Source organism: Hemibagrus wyckioides, linkage group LG26 (assembly GCF_019097595.1).
Source record: "Hemibagrus wyckioides isolate EC202008001 linkage group LG26, SWU_Hwy_1.0, whole genome shotgun sequence".
Classification (NCBI taxonomy): Eukaryota; Metazoa; Chordata; class Actinopteri; order Siluriformes; family Bagridae; genus Hemibagrus; species Hemibagrus wyckioides.
The window spans coordinates 15,141,946-15,157,295 of record NC_080735.1 but is presented as its reverse complement, the minus strand read 5'-3'; the positions used below and the strand labels follow the sequence as shown (position 1 = coordinate 15,157,295).

The 15,350-nt window shown below is 38.9% G+C and overlaps 1 protein-coding gene across 1 annotated transcript; it reads left to right on the top strand.

The window, feature by feature from the left end:
• Positions 1 to 1,039: 1,039 nt before the first annotated feature.
• LOC131346987 (verrucotoxin subunit beta-like) lies at positions 1,040 to 11,045 on the top strand. The gene is made up of 9 exons (XM_058380808.1): positions 1,040 to 1,096; positions 3,930 to 4,025; positions 5,807 to 7,563; positions 7,704 to 7,760; positions 8,070 to 8,099; positions 8,254 to 8,342; positions 8,465 to 8,660; positions 8,743 to 8,856; positions 10,578 to 11,045. The coding sequence occupies exons 2-9, from the start codon at positions 3,935 to 3,937 to the stop codon at positions 10,626 to 10,628; spliced, it is 2,385 nt and encodes a 794-aa protein (XP_058236791.1). The 5' UTR covers positions 1,040 to 1,096; positions 3,930 to 3,934; the 3' UTR covers positions 10,629 to 11,045.
• Positions 11,046 to 15,350: the final 4,305 nt, after the last annotated feature.

Genomic DNA, 15,350 nt, shown 5'->3' with positions numbered 1-15,350 from the left:
CAAGCTTGGTTTACCAGAAATTGGCCCCAGATTGTGGTAAAATGTCACATTGCTTTATAAAGGTTTTTTTTCTTTAATTTGAAGTGACAGGTGTGTTTACAGCTTTATTAAAGAATGAATATGTATTTCATCCATTGTCTATACCCACTTAATCACACATATGGTGAAAGGCTAGAGAGGTTGCCAGTCCATCACAGGGCCACACACAGACAGACAACCACACATATGGGCAATTTAGAATCACCAAATAACCTAATGTACATGCTTTTGGACTGTGGGAGGAAACCGGAGTACCTAGAGTAAACCCACACAGAAAGGCCCCTGCCCGTTCGAACCTGGGATTCAAACCCAGAACCTTCTTGTTGTGAGGTAACAGTGCTAACCACTAAGCCACCATGCTGCCCAGATGCATTTAAATTTCTCCTAAAGTCTTTACAAATATGGATCCCCAGATTGCAGGATCCAGCATGTAGTCCCCAAAATAGACTTAGACAAGTATATGTGTGTGTGTGTGTGTGTGTGAGTGTGTGTGTGTGTGTGTGTGATTGTGGGTTTGTTGATGGTTTACGGACCCCTTCAGGAGGTCAATGTCCACAGGAAATGTGTGGGGTGGGTGTTTGTGGGAAGTGGCTGTATGTGTGTGACACCTTCAGGAGATAATCTTACAACTTCTATGTTTTATCAGTAGAAACATTAACCAAATCCAAATGGTTAAGTATATGTGTGTGTGTGTGATTGTGAGGGTGTGGCTGTGTGTGTGTGTGTGCACGCAACACCATCAGGAGATTAACATCGACCATCCGGGAATTACTGAAAATAAAACCATTGTGACGTAGACGAATCTGATTGGATGAAAAGGGGGCTGGACATTGTGATGTACACAAATCTGATTGGATGGAAGGGGACGGGCCCTTGTGATGTAGACGATTCTGATTGGGTAAAAAGAGGGCAGCTGTCCAGACCTGTCAAACCTTGTATTACCGTTAAGTATAAAAGCCACTGCAGTGCAATATGTCTGGCATAACCGTGCTTTCACAAAGAGATGCTGCCTTAAACGCAGTAAGAAGACGGAGAGGAAGAGACACTGCTGTGAAACGTAAGTTTTTTTTGCAATAAATGGCTAGTTTTTGTGTCGAAAATAGCTATTATTTAGTCATTGTTTAACAAAAAATATAGCCTGTGTCAGACAATTTTAGTGAGATTTGAAATATTTTATAGGAAGACAGAGTGACAGAGGATGCTGAATTGGGCAAGAGTCTTAATTATGAAATCTCTTAATAATTAACCCAGTTCCTTGTATACTAGTAAAATCACATATCAGTATGACAGTTTTACAGTGAAAACAAAATGCTGCAAATGAATTTATTATTACGATTTAAAGGCATAAAATCCTGTTCTATGACTCCAATCTAATACCAGTCTTAAATATATAGAAACAGTTTCAATTTTAACAGAATTTTAATTTTAGTTTATATGACAAGCAAGCTGAACATGTCTATGAACCAGTCGCATAGCCTGGCCCACCCAGCTGTCAGTCAGTTCAGGGGTGTCGCTAGGGCTATTCATTCGGGGCTCGAGCCCCGGATGATATTAATCTAGCCCCGAAAGTTTTATCCCGAATTTTGCCACCGGAGTGTAGAGGAATTAATGAAATGTTGATCAGTTGAGCAATGTTGCCATTTACTGTACATGATTTTGACTGACATCTCTCTCCGCACACACACACACACACACACACACACACACACACACACATGCTCGCGCCAAAATACCGCGAGAGTGTGCGCTGGAATATGCTCTAGAACCGCTCTCGCGATACTTTAATGTCATCCATCGGTCTGCACAGCGCCGCTTTCCCACCACCTGACTGAAATACCTTACAGCCCTTGAGAGACAGCAGTAAAAATGTCAGAAAACACAACAATCTTATTATTCAGATAAAAGTCTAAAAGATGAAGTCTGATGATTCCACCCTCAAACAAATAGTATAGAAAAGTCACCAAGAGTATGAAGTAGACAAGATACAAGCAACAAGATAGGAGACAGAATGAGAGATGAGAGAACAAGAAGAGAAGAGAAGCTGTAAAAAATAAAAAATAAACAAAGAATAATTCATACAGTAATCCCAGCATAAATCAGGAATGAAATAATATGTGCACATATAGATTATTGTAAAATAATAGTAATAATAAAGGATCTGCACGGCACTGCTTCACACACAAGCTGTAAAAGAGATAATATTGCATGGCATACCTGTGTGAGAGAAAATGTAATGACTTTAATAAACTCCTTTTTTAGTAGCAAGACTCTGAAATGATGGGAGGAGTCAGAAAAAAGATTGAATGAAATTTTCTAAAGTTGCATACTGTTTGTGTTCATTTGTGTTTATTATTGAACAATATTACATAAAAATGCCCTTACAAAACGTGTTATTCTTGCTTAGCCCCTCTCCCTATGTAGCCCCTGATGTTTTCAAATCCTAGATACGCCCCTGAGTCAGGCCCACCAGATCAGTTGCTTACAACAGAACAGATTGCTTTGACTACAGCGATCGCTGGATGCCTTTATACATGCCTTTGTCCCTATTTGTTTTTTTTGGCATGTCATACGTTACATCTATGAGTCAATTTTGGTACTGTCTGCATGAGAGCCCCCTCCGGCTACGAGGAAGAATGAACGTCTCTACACTCATGCCGCCAATCTCCCTTCACACCGAGCAAATTTCAAAGAGGGTCACCGAAGATTAGTTGCACATAGTGCTGCACGATTAATCGTAATCGCGATGTCAGCCTGTGCGATTATATGACGGGAAAATGTTGCGATTATATTAAACAGGTGTGTGGACTTGAAAAACATTCATTTTAAAAACACATACTTTCTGAAAACAGTTTGCCGATTTTCTGTGCCGCTAACAAAAGTGGTTGAAACACAGAGGTTTAATTCACTATTAAAGGGAAGTTTTCACACCTGTGACTTATTGCAAAGTCAACTCAAACTGAGTTTTTCAGTTCAATAGGTGATGCACTGACTTGGCTGGATACTGCATCATGAGGAAGACAAAAGAACTGTCAATGGACCTCTGTAATGAAGTAGTTGAACTTTATAAAGTGGGAAAAGAATATAAAAAGATATCTCAACACTTGAAAATGCCAGTCACTACTGTTCAAACACTGATAAAGAGGTGGAAAATAATAGGTTCTGTTGATACTAAGCCATGGTCAGGTAGATCAAGAAAGATTTCACCCACTACTGCCAGAAGAATTGTTCAGGGCGCAAAGAAAACCCACAAACAACTTCAAGAGTAATACAGGCTGCTCTGGAAAAAGTGGTGTTGTTGTTTCAAGGAGCACAAAAAGGAGGTACCTGAACACAAATGAGTTGCCAGGAGAAAGCATTTACTGCACCCATGACACAAAAAGGCCTGCTTTCAGTACACCAAACAGCACCTAGACAAGCCTCACAGCTTCTGGAGCCGAGTCATTCAGAGTGATCATACCAAAATTGAACTTTATAGTCACAACCATAAACGCTATGTTTGGAGAGGAGTCAACAAGGCCAATGGGGAAAAGTATCATAAATGTGTTGTGCAGCTTCCCGTAAAATGCTGGGCAAGGATGGCCTCCACCCTGGTCTCAGAGGCATCCACTTCCATGGCAAATGACTGGGTTGGGTCAGGGTGCCTAAGGACCAGGGATAATTTGAAAGCCTTCTTGAGCTTGTATATGGCTTGCTCAGCTGTCACTCTTTGGTTAAAAGTGAATGAAATAACAAATTGTCACTTTTAAATACATAATACAATAGACTTTTCAATTATTTTCCTCTTGATTGTTATGTAACTTGAGATTGCAGTCTTGATTATCATTGACAGTTTTATGCATTTTCAAATCTTATCTTTTTCTCTTCTCATTTTCTGGCTTCTTCTCTTGCAGCAGTCATGGATTCCAGATGCATAAAAATAGCTGCTCTGGGAAGACCCCTGTATCCTGGCATGTTGTATGATTGCCGAAGTGACTCCTTTATTCCAGGTGCAGTTTACATAATCGTCATTTGATTACCTATTTGCAGTCTGAAGCTGGTGGTCAGTAATAATACCTCAAAGGTGTTTGAAAAATGTAATCCTTATAACCTCAATTTTATAAGAATATATTCACTGCCATACAGGTCATAAAACGCAAATGATCATTTGAAAAATTATTAAATAATAGAAGCATAACACTACATGAATTGGAAAAAAGTTTAGACATACAAATCTGCTTTAGAATTCAATTTCCATGGTTGGCTACAGTGCGTTGTTAGTTATGTATTATGATCTAACAGCTTTATGTTAAAGGAAAAGAAGGGTGGTGTGATGGAGCCTGATATTGATGATGATGCTGACCTTGCACAATTATCAGTTTTTCTGGTTTTACTATTTATAGTTATGTGTTTAAGTAAAATTAACAATTGTTTTATTTTTATACACTACCAACAGCATTTCAAATAAATATATTTGTCATTTAGAGCATTTATTTGCAGAAAATGATAACTGGTCGAAATAACAAAAAGATGCAGTATTTGACCTCAAATAATGCAAAGAAAACAAGATCATATTAATTTTTAAACAACGCAGTACAAGACTAATGTTTTAACTTAGTTCAAAAATCAATATTTGGTGGAATAATCACGGCTTTGATGTGCCTTGGCATGCTCTCCACCAATCGCTTACATTGCTCCTGGGTGAATATATGCCACTCCTGGCACAAAAAATCAAGCAGCCCAGCTTTGTTTGATAACTTGTGACCATCCATCATCCTCTTGATCACATTCCAAAATTTTTCAATAGGGTTCAGGTATAAAGATTGGGCTGGCCAAGTCTTGATGTGGTGGTCCTCCATCCACACCTTGATTGACATGGCTGTGTGGCATGGAGCATTGTTCAGGTGGAAGAACCAGTCCTCAGAGTTGGGGAACATTGTCAGAGCAGAAGGAAGGTAGTATTCTTCCAGTACAACATTGTACATGGGTTGATTCATGCACTCTTCACAAAGATAAATGTGCCCGATTCCAGGCTTGCTGAAGCACACCCAGATCATCACTGATCTTCCACCAAACTTTATACTGGGTGCAAAACACTGCGGCTTGTAGGCCTAGCAAGTCTCCCTCTAAACCCTAAGATGACCAGGTGTTGGGCAAAACTGAAAATTGGAGAGAAGCAGAAGAAGAAGAATCAGAGAAGCTGACCATGCTCCAGTCCTCTACTGTCCAATCCTTATGGTCTTTGGCAATCTTCAGCCTGGCTTTCCATTGCTTCTCATTGATAAAGGGCTTTTTTTCTAGCTTCTGCATGACTTAAGCCCTGCCTTTAGGAGAATGTTTTGAACCACCCTTGCCATGCACTTCACCCCAGATGTCAAATCTTTTCTTTTCATCACTTCTGGCATGGTCAATAGTTAACTTTTGAGTCCATTTACTTTTGAGGTAGCTACTAGTAGCACTGTTTTTGCTATCTAGCTGATCCTATTGGAAGAGGACAGTGATGACACCAGCAGTGGTTTTTATACTTTGTCTTGATAAATAAGAATTAGATCAGGTGATCACCTATTCAGTAGATCATTAAGCAGAATGAGGTGTGTCTGTGTGGGAATTCAACAGACACTAGATTGGAATGGCTGCCATACATGTAGAGATGCTGATTTAAGAAGAATTTGGAGTGGTCTCTTAATTTTTTCCTGAGCTATATATTTTTCCATATGTGAATAGAAATATTTGATAAATCACAAATAATTGTAAAGCAGTTGTCATTTCTCATTGCTTTTTTTTGTTTCAGGTGTAACTTTATGGAATAAGAATGCATTGCTTGAGAATCTTGATGTTCATAAAGAGCCTAAAACACATCTGAAATTTGCTGCCTCTGACAGTCACAGTGCAAAGGCAAACCTCCTAGATGTAAATGCTTCCCTTAAAGCCAGTTTCCTAAGTGGATTGGTGGAGGTCGGAGGATCAGCCAAGTACCTGCAGGATACCAAATCCTCAGAACATCAGTCCAGAGTTACCATGCAGTACAGTCAGACAACAAAATTTGAACAGCTCACTATGAACGAACTTGGTAATATCACCTATCCACAAGTATTTGAGCAGAAAACAGCCACTCATGTCATTACAGCAGTACTGTATGGGGTGCATGTTTTCATGGTTTTTGATTATATAAAAGCAGAAAATGAGAACAAACAGGAAATCCAAGGGAACCTCCATGCAGTTGTCAAGAAGATCCCTAACATTTCCATAAATGGGCAAGCATCACTAAATTTGAATGGAGATGAACAAAAAATGGCTGAGAATATAAGTGTCACATTTTATGGTGACATTGAACTTGAAGAAACCCCCACCACATACAAGGAAGTCCTGGAAGTGTACAAGAAGGTGCCTGCTCTGATGAAACAACAACAAGACAATGGTGTGCCTCTGACTGTGTGGCTGTATCCTCTCAATCTTTTGGATGATAAGGCTGCAAAGTTGGAGAGAGAAATTAATTTAAGCCTGGTGTATCAAATAGAAAGTTTACTGGAGGAGCTCAGTGAAATTGAAAGAAAATGCAATGATTTGATCAACAGACCAATAACAGATGACTTTCCTGACGTAAAAAACAGGTTGCTAAAGTTTCAGGCATTACATAGGAATTATACAAGTTCATTCCAGAAGTCATTGTGCAGAGTGCTGCCAGCTATTCGCTGTGAGAAAGAAGAAACTGCGGACAAGGCACTGTGGGACATCCTGAACACCCATTACACATCACCCTTCAATGCAATCAACATGAACAATTGGTTAGATGACATTACAACTGAATTACAGATACTGAGCTCCTGTACCAATGGACTGAAGGACGTCAGAATTGTGAAATCATCTGGGTCACTCGTCAGTTTGTTTCTTGATGTTGATATGGTGGTATGTTTGTCATTTACATCTATGAAGTATGATGACACCTACCTAGCAGCTCTACAAGACCTTGAGAACTCCGAAGTATTTACAAAGCTGGGGCAAAAAAGTGAGAGAGATATCATTCTCCAAGCAGCACAGCCTTGGTTTAATTCTGACATTTCTGCAAGGATGAAACAGAATCTTTCTCTTTTTACCTCTTTTTCAAAAGCAAATAAAAATGAGAAGGGAGTCAAATTCATCATTGCCTCCATATCTGACCCCTGCAATCCAGGAATCTCCATCCGACTATATCAGAATGGCCTTCTGACAGATCCTAAGTTTCAGCCTGTATCCAAACCTCCCAAACCTGTGGTGAAGACCAGTATTGGAAAAGTTACCCTGAATCTTTCAAAATCCCCAACTGGAGAGACGGTTCACTTCAGAGTTGAGTACAGGATGACACCTTCAAATGATTCAGCAACTGATGCTGAGGAATGGACAGTCATAGACACATCAAATACAGAGAACACCTTCTCACTCACTGGACTACAGCCAAAAGAACAATACTGGGTTCGATACAGAGCTGTGAGTAATGTGGGAGTAAGTGAAGCCAGTGATTCTGTCCCCTTCACCATTAATGGGAAGCTCACTGTGACACTCGACCAGTGGGTTAGTGAAGATTATATATTATTATACACAATTATAATATAATAGCTACATGTAAAATGAAAAAAAAAAAAATCTAGACTTTCATTTGTTTTCATTCTATTTTCATTGATATATTTTGTACATAATTTATTTTCCCACAGAACCTCTCTGGACCCATCGTAATTAATAAACTAAGGACTAAAATAATGAACAGTCCTGTAAGTAATAACAGTTCAAAATGGATCTCTAAATCACATTACACACATTACACAACAAATTAATTCTATATTCATTAACATTTACATTTAAATTTTTAATTTTTAATTTAAGATTTAACATAAAAAGAACAAAGAACTGTGCAAATCAAGTAGCAAGATGTGTTGCAAGATTTTGCTATTACAGTTTTCCTTTTGTATGCCAATGCCAACTTTACAGCACTTTGGTTTGTCATAAATAAGAAGTAAACAGGTTCTATAAATATTCTTTAAATGTTCCTCATATGTTCTTTTATTATATTTGACATCCAGTCTGATGTGAGACATCCAGTCTGCAACCCTGTAAGTAACTTCATCAAGATAACTTCAGTATTTTCATGTCATTTTCAGAATGAATGAACAAGCCAAAAGATTGCAGGTTTATGCAGTTTTTAATAATATAACCACCTGATTAGAGATTTATCATTATAACATGAATGATGCTTAATCACAACAGAACAAACCATATTTGGGATCAATCCCTGGAGGCTTGAGACCTGGTGTGGCTTTGTTCTTCCAAGGGGTTGTTCCATCAGATTGTAAACGGTACGATAAATGTATATTCATTTTACAACATTTTTAATAGGTAATATGCAATGGATTAGTTAAAAAAAAATTCTCACTCTAATCTGGTACCATCTATTAATTGTTGAAGCAATTTCTTTCAGTTTTGCAATAAATTTGCAGACAGGGCCGAAGTACCTTCATGACGTCGCTTTCCACTTCAACCCCCGCATGTCCTCAGTGGCCCTTGACAGCTGCAGGAAAGGGAAATGGGAGAATTTTGTGGAGAAACCAGGAGGCCCATTTGTCAAAGGAGGACCTTTTGATATCATCATGGTTATTAATCCAGAATGCTTTGAGGTGTGGTATTATGTAGAAAAGAAATGAGAGGATAAAAACTTTAAGCATTTGGATTAAATAAGCTTACACTTTATTTGTGCAGGTGATTGTGGATGGCGTGGAATACTGCACCTTTGAGCATCGTAGACCGGTGCACAATGTGAATGCAATTTGCATTGATGGACAGGTCTTCATGAACACCATTGCCATTACTGAAGTAGGTCATTTTTTACAATTTTATAATTAGAGCATATATATATATATATATATGCTTCTCCTGAACCCTGGTGTTACATTAAAGAATGCAGAGCTACATGAACAACACAGAACTAAGAACTGAAAAGTAAAATTTCCCTGTCCACATAACCTTGTGCAACCTTGTGCAAACAGTGCAAAATTAGAGACAGTGCAGAAAGACAATACAACACACTAAAAGACAAATAAATGAAATGAAACAACATAAAATAAATATTTTAAATGTGTATGATTGAAAGAAGAGGGACTCTGATGATCTTCCCAGGTGTGCTCACTTTATTCTGCAAGGTCTTGCAATATTAGACATGCAATTTCCAAACCAGACAGTGATGTAGCTGCTCAGGATGCTCTCAGTAGTCCCTCTGTAAAACGTTGTATGGATGGGGGTGGGAGATGGGCTTTCCTCTGCCTTCGTAGAAAGTGACGAGTTCAGTGACCAGGTAAGGTTCTCTGCCAGATGAACACAAAGGAATTCGGTGCTTCTGATGAGCTCCAGCCGTCAATGTTTGTTAGAGAATGGATGCTCTGTTCTCTCCTGTAGCCAACAGCCATAACTTTTATTTTGTCAGTGTTCAGAGACTGGTTGCTGGCTCTATACCAGGCTGTTAGCTGTTGCAGCTCCTCTCTGTATGCTGACTCATTTTTCTTCCTAATGCTAACCTTGGCATCTGCAGAATAAATGATGTCATCTGAGTTGTGTATTGCTGCACAGTCATGAGTAAACGTCAATGGGGGCGTGAGGGACCCCAGTGCTCATTATGTTGGTGTTTAAGTTGTGGTTCCAGACTGACTGAGTTGTCCTGTAGTTAGGTGAAGTTGTCCAGTAGTTAGTGATCGCTTGTATACCCTTCCACATGTGCCGGGTGTCGCCATCTGTCTTTGAAGTGCCTGTGGATTCTCTGAGCGTGTGTTTACTTTGCCTCTCTGATGGCTAAGGACAGTTTGGCTCTTGCTGTTCTTAGGGCCACCGTGTCATCTGCTCTGAAGACAGAGTTTCTGGTCTTCAGCAGCACATGCACCTTTGTAGTCATCCACAGCTTCTGACTCGTGCATGTAGTGATGATCTTGAAGATACAAGATCCAGCACATTCACTCCTCTCATTGGAAACTCCACATGCTGACAGAATTTAGATTTGCATGGTTGAAATCTCTGGCAATAATAAATAGTCCATCAGGGTGAGCATTCTGCAGCTCACTAATACAGAAAGTCCATCAGGGGTTGAGCATTCTGCAGCTTGCTAATACACAAAGTGCCTCCTTAGTTAACAAAGTGTCTCCTTAGCATAGGCGATTGGGGGAATGTGCACTTACTATAAACACAGTTGTGAATTTACATGGTAAATAGAAGGGTCTGCATTTAACAGTCACAATCTTCTCCAGCAGTGAGCAGTAATTAGAAACAATACTAAAAGGAGTTTAAGGGAAACTCAATAGATAGAACTAAAAAACAGGTTCAACCCCAGAATAGTGTGACCTCAGTAGGCTTGGTAACGTCAGTAATTAACCAAGACAATGTTATCAATATTTAGCGACATTTTGCTAAATGTAACATTTGCTGGAAATCTGTAAATGCAACCCTTAAAAAATCAAGTCACAATTTACTAAAAAAATAATTTAAATAGGTTTTAGATTTGCATTATAACAAATAGGAATGTTAAGAGATGCTTTCTTTTTTCTTATCAGGTGGATGATGTTAATCTGAAAGTCAGAGTCACCAATCCTGCCAACTTTTGAGGATTCAAATCTTCTCCAATACCAGTGAAATTTATTTTATTATATTCTGCTCAGTTATATCAGAATTACATCAGTTTAGGGACATGATTTGTCTTTTTATTAATCAGTTGTTGTTTTTTTACATTCTTATGAGAATTTTTGTTGCTTATTATTGTTAGCAATGCATACTATATATTCTTTACTACAGTTTTATTGTACCTTAATTACAGTCAATGATACAGGTAATTTGCATTATCTGTTCACTAGTTAAAAGTCTTGAATAATTAAAAAAAATCTTAAAAACCTGCACTCTGCAAATCTCCAAAACCAAACAAGTTTCAGCACATGACTGCATACTTCAGTGGACACAGTTTTTTTTATTTGATTTTCTTATTTCTTATTAGTCTCCTCCTTTTCTGTTGCAAATACCACATTAGCAAGTGCTCATTATTAATTTATATATATATATATATCCATGTGCATTATTATTATTATTATAATTATATTATTATTATAATAATTATATTATGATAATTATTATTATCATTATAATATTATTATAGTGTGTTTTGTGCTTTGTTGTTATATCAAATTGAGAAACTTTTAATTTACTTCTTAATTAAGTAATTTTAACAATGTACTGGTTATAATCATTAAATAAATAGTGATAAAAATTGAGGTTTTGGCATTAACTGTGGCACTGACTGTGTCAATAAATGTAAAGTGTCATTTCTCTTAAAGCTATCATATTATATTGAGACCAGATAAACTGAAAGCTGATTGTAATCACAAGCTTATACATCAACCAGATCACTCAGGAGAATGATGTGCTAGAACTCATTCATAACTTCCATTTACTTTTATGGCATTTAGCAGATGTCCTTACTTACAGGGGATTAGATTTAGCTTATTTACACAAATAAGCAGTTGAGGGTTAAGGGAGGTTAGTACTATGTAATAGCAGAGCACTATTACATTTTCAAATCTGATTGGTCCCACGTGGCTATAACAGCAGCTCTGACTATAGTAGCATCTGCAAAGCAAAGTAATGATTACTCATTCCAGTCCATTACCAGGGCATTGTATAATGGATTCTCCAGATAAACAGGATAAGAACATAGACATTAGTGCCTATAGTGAGGTTTTCTGTGAGGAGATGTTTATTTAGTATTTGTAGAAGGAGTCTGCAGTGTCAGTGCTTTTAAACAGTATGGAGTAAAACTGTATATTTACATTTTCATTCACAGAAAAGTCTGCAAGACGGGGGAATTCGCTCTTTCTAAAGAACATTACATCTGATTTGTTTTTTGTCTTTAGGAAAAAAGGAAAAATGAGAGAGATTGGTAAGGGAATAGAATAGAATAGAATAGAATAGAATAGAATAGAATAGAATAGAATAGAATAGAATTTATTGCCACTGCACAGAAAGAGTACAATGAAACTGTGTGTGCTCTTCTCAACAACAGTGCACTAAAATATAATACAATGAAAAGCATAGCAAACAAAGCAAGCAAACAAACTTAAAATCAAACTGTTAATAATGCAGGACAGTAAATATCCATTTATCAGGTGATAATGTATCATTACTAAGATAAAAATTTAAAATATTGAAAATGTTACTGTTAAAGTCAACTGTTAAAGCATGCAATAAATGTATTATGAATCAGTGAATTTGAGTTCAATGTGGTTTATTATCAGAAGGGAATCATTTAAAAACACACACACACACACACACACACATACACACACACACACAGACACGGGATGCTTTAACCAAAGGTAAGAAATGCTCTTAATACATTTTATGTTATTATTTTGACATGGTCATCGGTTCCAGCTGCATCGCAATAGCTCAAGAGCTGCCTCGGGAAGATCACTGCACAGCATGCTGTATACCTCCAGCTACATTTCAAAGATTAATGAATCGTGTAGTCTCTGGTTTAGAAGGCTGTGCGGTCTATTTGGACGATTCTATAGTTTACAGTGATAGCTGGGATCAGCACGTCACACGGGTATGAGATTTATTTCGATGTTTAGTGGGGGCAAATTTGACGGTGAACTTGGCTAAATGTGATTTTGCACAGGCAACGGTTTCTTATTTGGGAAAAGAGGTGGGCCAAGGGGTGGTGCACCCTTTGCATGCTAAAATAAGCATGATAGATAATTTCCCCACCCCTTGTAATTAAAAAAGAGCTCATGAGGTTTATTGGGATGGCCAGTTACTATCGCAGTTTTTGTTCCAATTTTTCATCGGTCATCTGTCCATTGACTAATCTTTTAAAGAACTCTGCTAAATTTGAGTGGACCCCACATTGTCAAAAGGCATTTGAGAATGTGAAGTTGTTGTTGACTGCTGCTCCTGTGTTAGCAGCTCCCCAAAATGGTCTTCTGTTTGAGATTCAGGTTGACACCAGTCAGGTGGGAGCAGGAGTTCCCTGTTCTTCTCTAGACTCATTCTGGTGGTATTGGTCAGCCAATTAGTTATTTCTCATGCAAGTTTAATTCCTGTCAATTGAATTCTGTTATTGAGAAGGAAACGTTGGCACTGATCTGGGCACTTCAACATTTTGATGTGTATGTGGGGGGAGGGTCCCCAGTTGTCATATATTCAGATCATAATCCTTTGACATTCCTTCATTCATTACATAGTCCAAGTCAACGCTTAATGCGATGGATACTTTTCTTACAGCCTTAAAATTTGACAATTAAAAGGGAGTTGAAAATGTGTTAGCAGACACCCTGTCGCATGCCCCTGTGGTGGAGTGAGAAAATGGTGTTTCTGTCTTCAATTGATGTGAGTTGACCTACCTCTATGTATGTATGTTATAATTTAGTATCATTATTTTGATGTGGGATTTTTTTAAGGGGGTGTGTTAGGGTTGAGTTGTGTTGGTTTGGGTGTTTTGGTTTCTTGTTTCTGTTGCAGGTTTTGGTGATTGGGGCATGACTTGAGTGCACCTGATGCTCATCAAAGTGTGTGTTTAACTATGGTGTGAGTTCTTCGAGGGCTGCTCCACTGTTGCTTGAGCAGCTTGCCAGAGCTGCGCTCCAATTTTGTGGCGTTATGTTTTGCTTTGTATTCTTTTGCATTTTGATTTAATTTACCTACTTATGTCCTGATTATGTTTTGGTTAATTTTTGTTATAATAAATATTATGTTTAAAGTTATTCCACTATGTCATTTCCCTTAATGTTACATCTTTGAGCCAGGTGTAACACCACTCATCCCCTTTGTGGATGTGGATCAGGGGGCTATGGGGTATGAGTTTAGTGCCATTTTCAGTTGCTCAAGGGCCATAGGGGCACTGATCTTTTTTCTTCACAAGGAGGGCCAGATGTAGCCCTCCTGGATCTCCTCCTGAATGTACTCCTCCATAGCCCATTGCCTGGCTGATAACAAGGGATATGCTCAACCAGATGGAGCTGATGTGCCAGGCAGCAGTTTATGGCACAGTCATAGGGTCCTTGCAGGGGAGACCACTGGCATTGGTTTTGCTTAAGACCTCCTTGAGATCCTCATATTTGGTCAAAGTCAAATCAAAGTCAAAGAAGCTTTATTGTCACTTCAACTATATATAGCTGATGCAGTACACAGTGAAATGAAACAACGTTCCTCCTAGACCAAAGGTGTTGCACATAACAAAGACAAAGTACAGGTGACAGACAAACATAGAGCTAAACATAGAATTAAAGCTAAACTATACTTAAGGCGCAATCTTTAGTAAACTAGACACACAACAGAAGTGCACAGGATGACAAGACAACACAGTGCAGACAAACAGGACATATAGACCGACTCTGTGCAAAAGAATAGTGTTGACAGTGAGTGCAAATATTAAAGTTACATGTAAACAGGATCAATATAAAGTGTAATGTAAAGTGACATATGCATGCAAACAGGACAGAAGGGTGAAAAGTCGGGTTCTGAAAGCGTGCGCTGACCAGCTAGCACCGGTGTTCACAGAGATCTTCAACCTCTCCCTGAAACTGTCTACAGTCCACCATTGTTCCTGTCCCAAAGAAACCCCAGCCTCAACGACTACCGCCCTGTAGCCCTGACTTCAGTAGTGATGAAGTGCTTTGAAAGATTGCTCAGAGACTTCATAACTGCATCACTACCAGACACACTGGATCCGCTACAGTTTGTGTACAGGCAAAACCGCTCCACTGAGGATGCCATTTCACACCTCCTTCACACAACAACAAGCCACCTGGACTGCAGAAAAGGGAATTATGTAAAAACGCTGTTTGTGGACTACAGTTCAGTGTTCAACACCATAATTCCTTCCACGCTCACCTCTAAGTTGGAGGTCCTAGGTCTCAGCACACCGCTGTGCCAGTGGATTTCCAACTTCCTGACGGACAGACCACAAGCCGTACGGATGGGCAAACACACCTCATCCTCCATCACCCTCAGCACTGGAGCTCCTCAAGGTTGTGTTCTGAGCCCCTGCTGTACTCACTGTACACTTCTGACTGTGTGGCCACTTCCAACTCCACCACCATCATTAAGTTTGCTGATGACACTGTTGTGTTGGGCCTGATCTCAAACAACAACGAGATGGCCTACCTACGGGAGATTAAATACCTGGAGAGCTGGTGGCAGGTGAACAACCTACTCCTGAACATCAGCAAGACTAAGGAGTTAATAGTGGACTTCAGTACAAAGCCGGAGCGGTCATACCAACTGACCACGATCAGCGGAACCCCAGTGGAGAGAGTGGACAGCTTCCGGTACCTAGG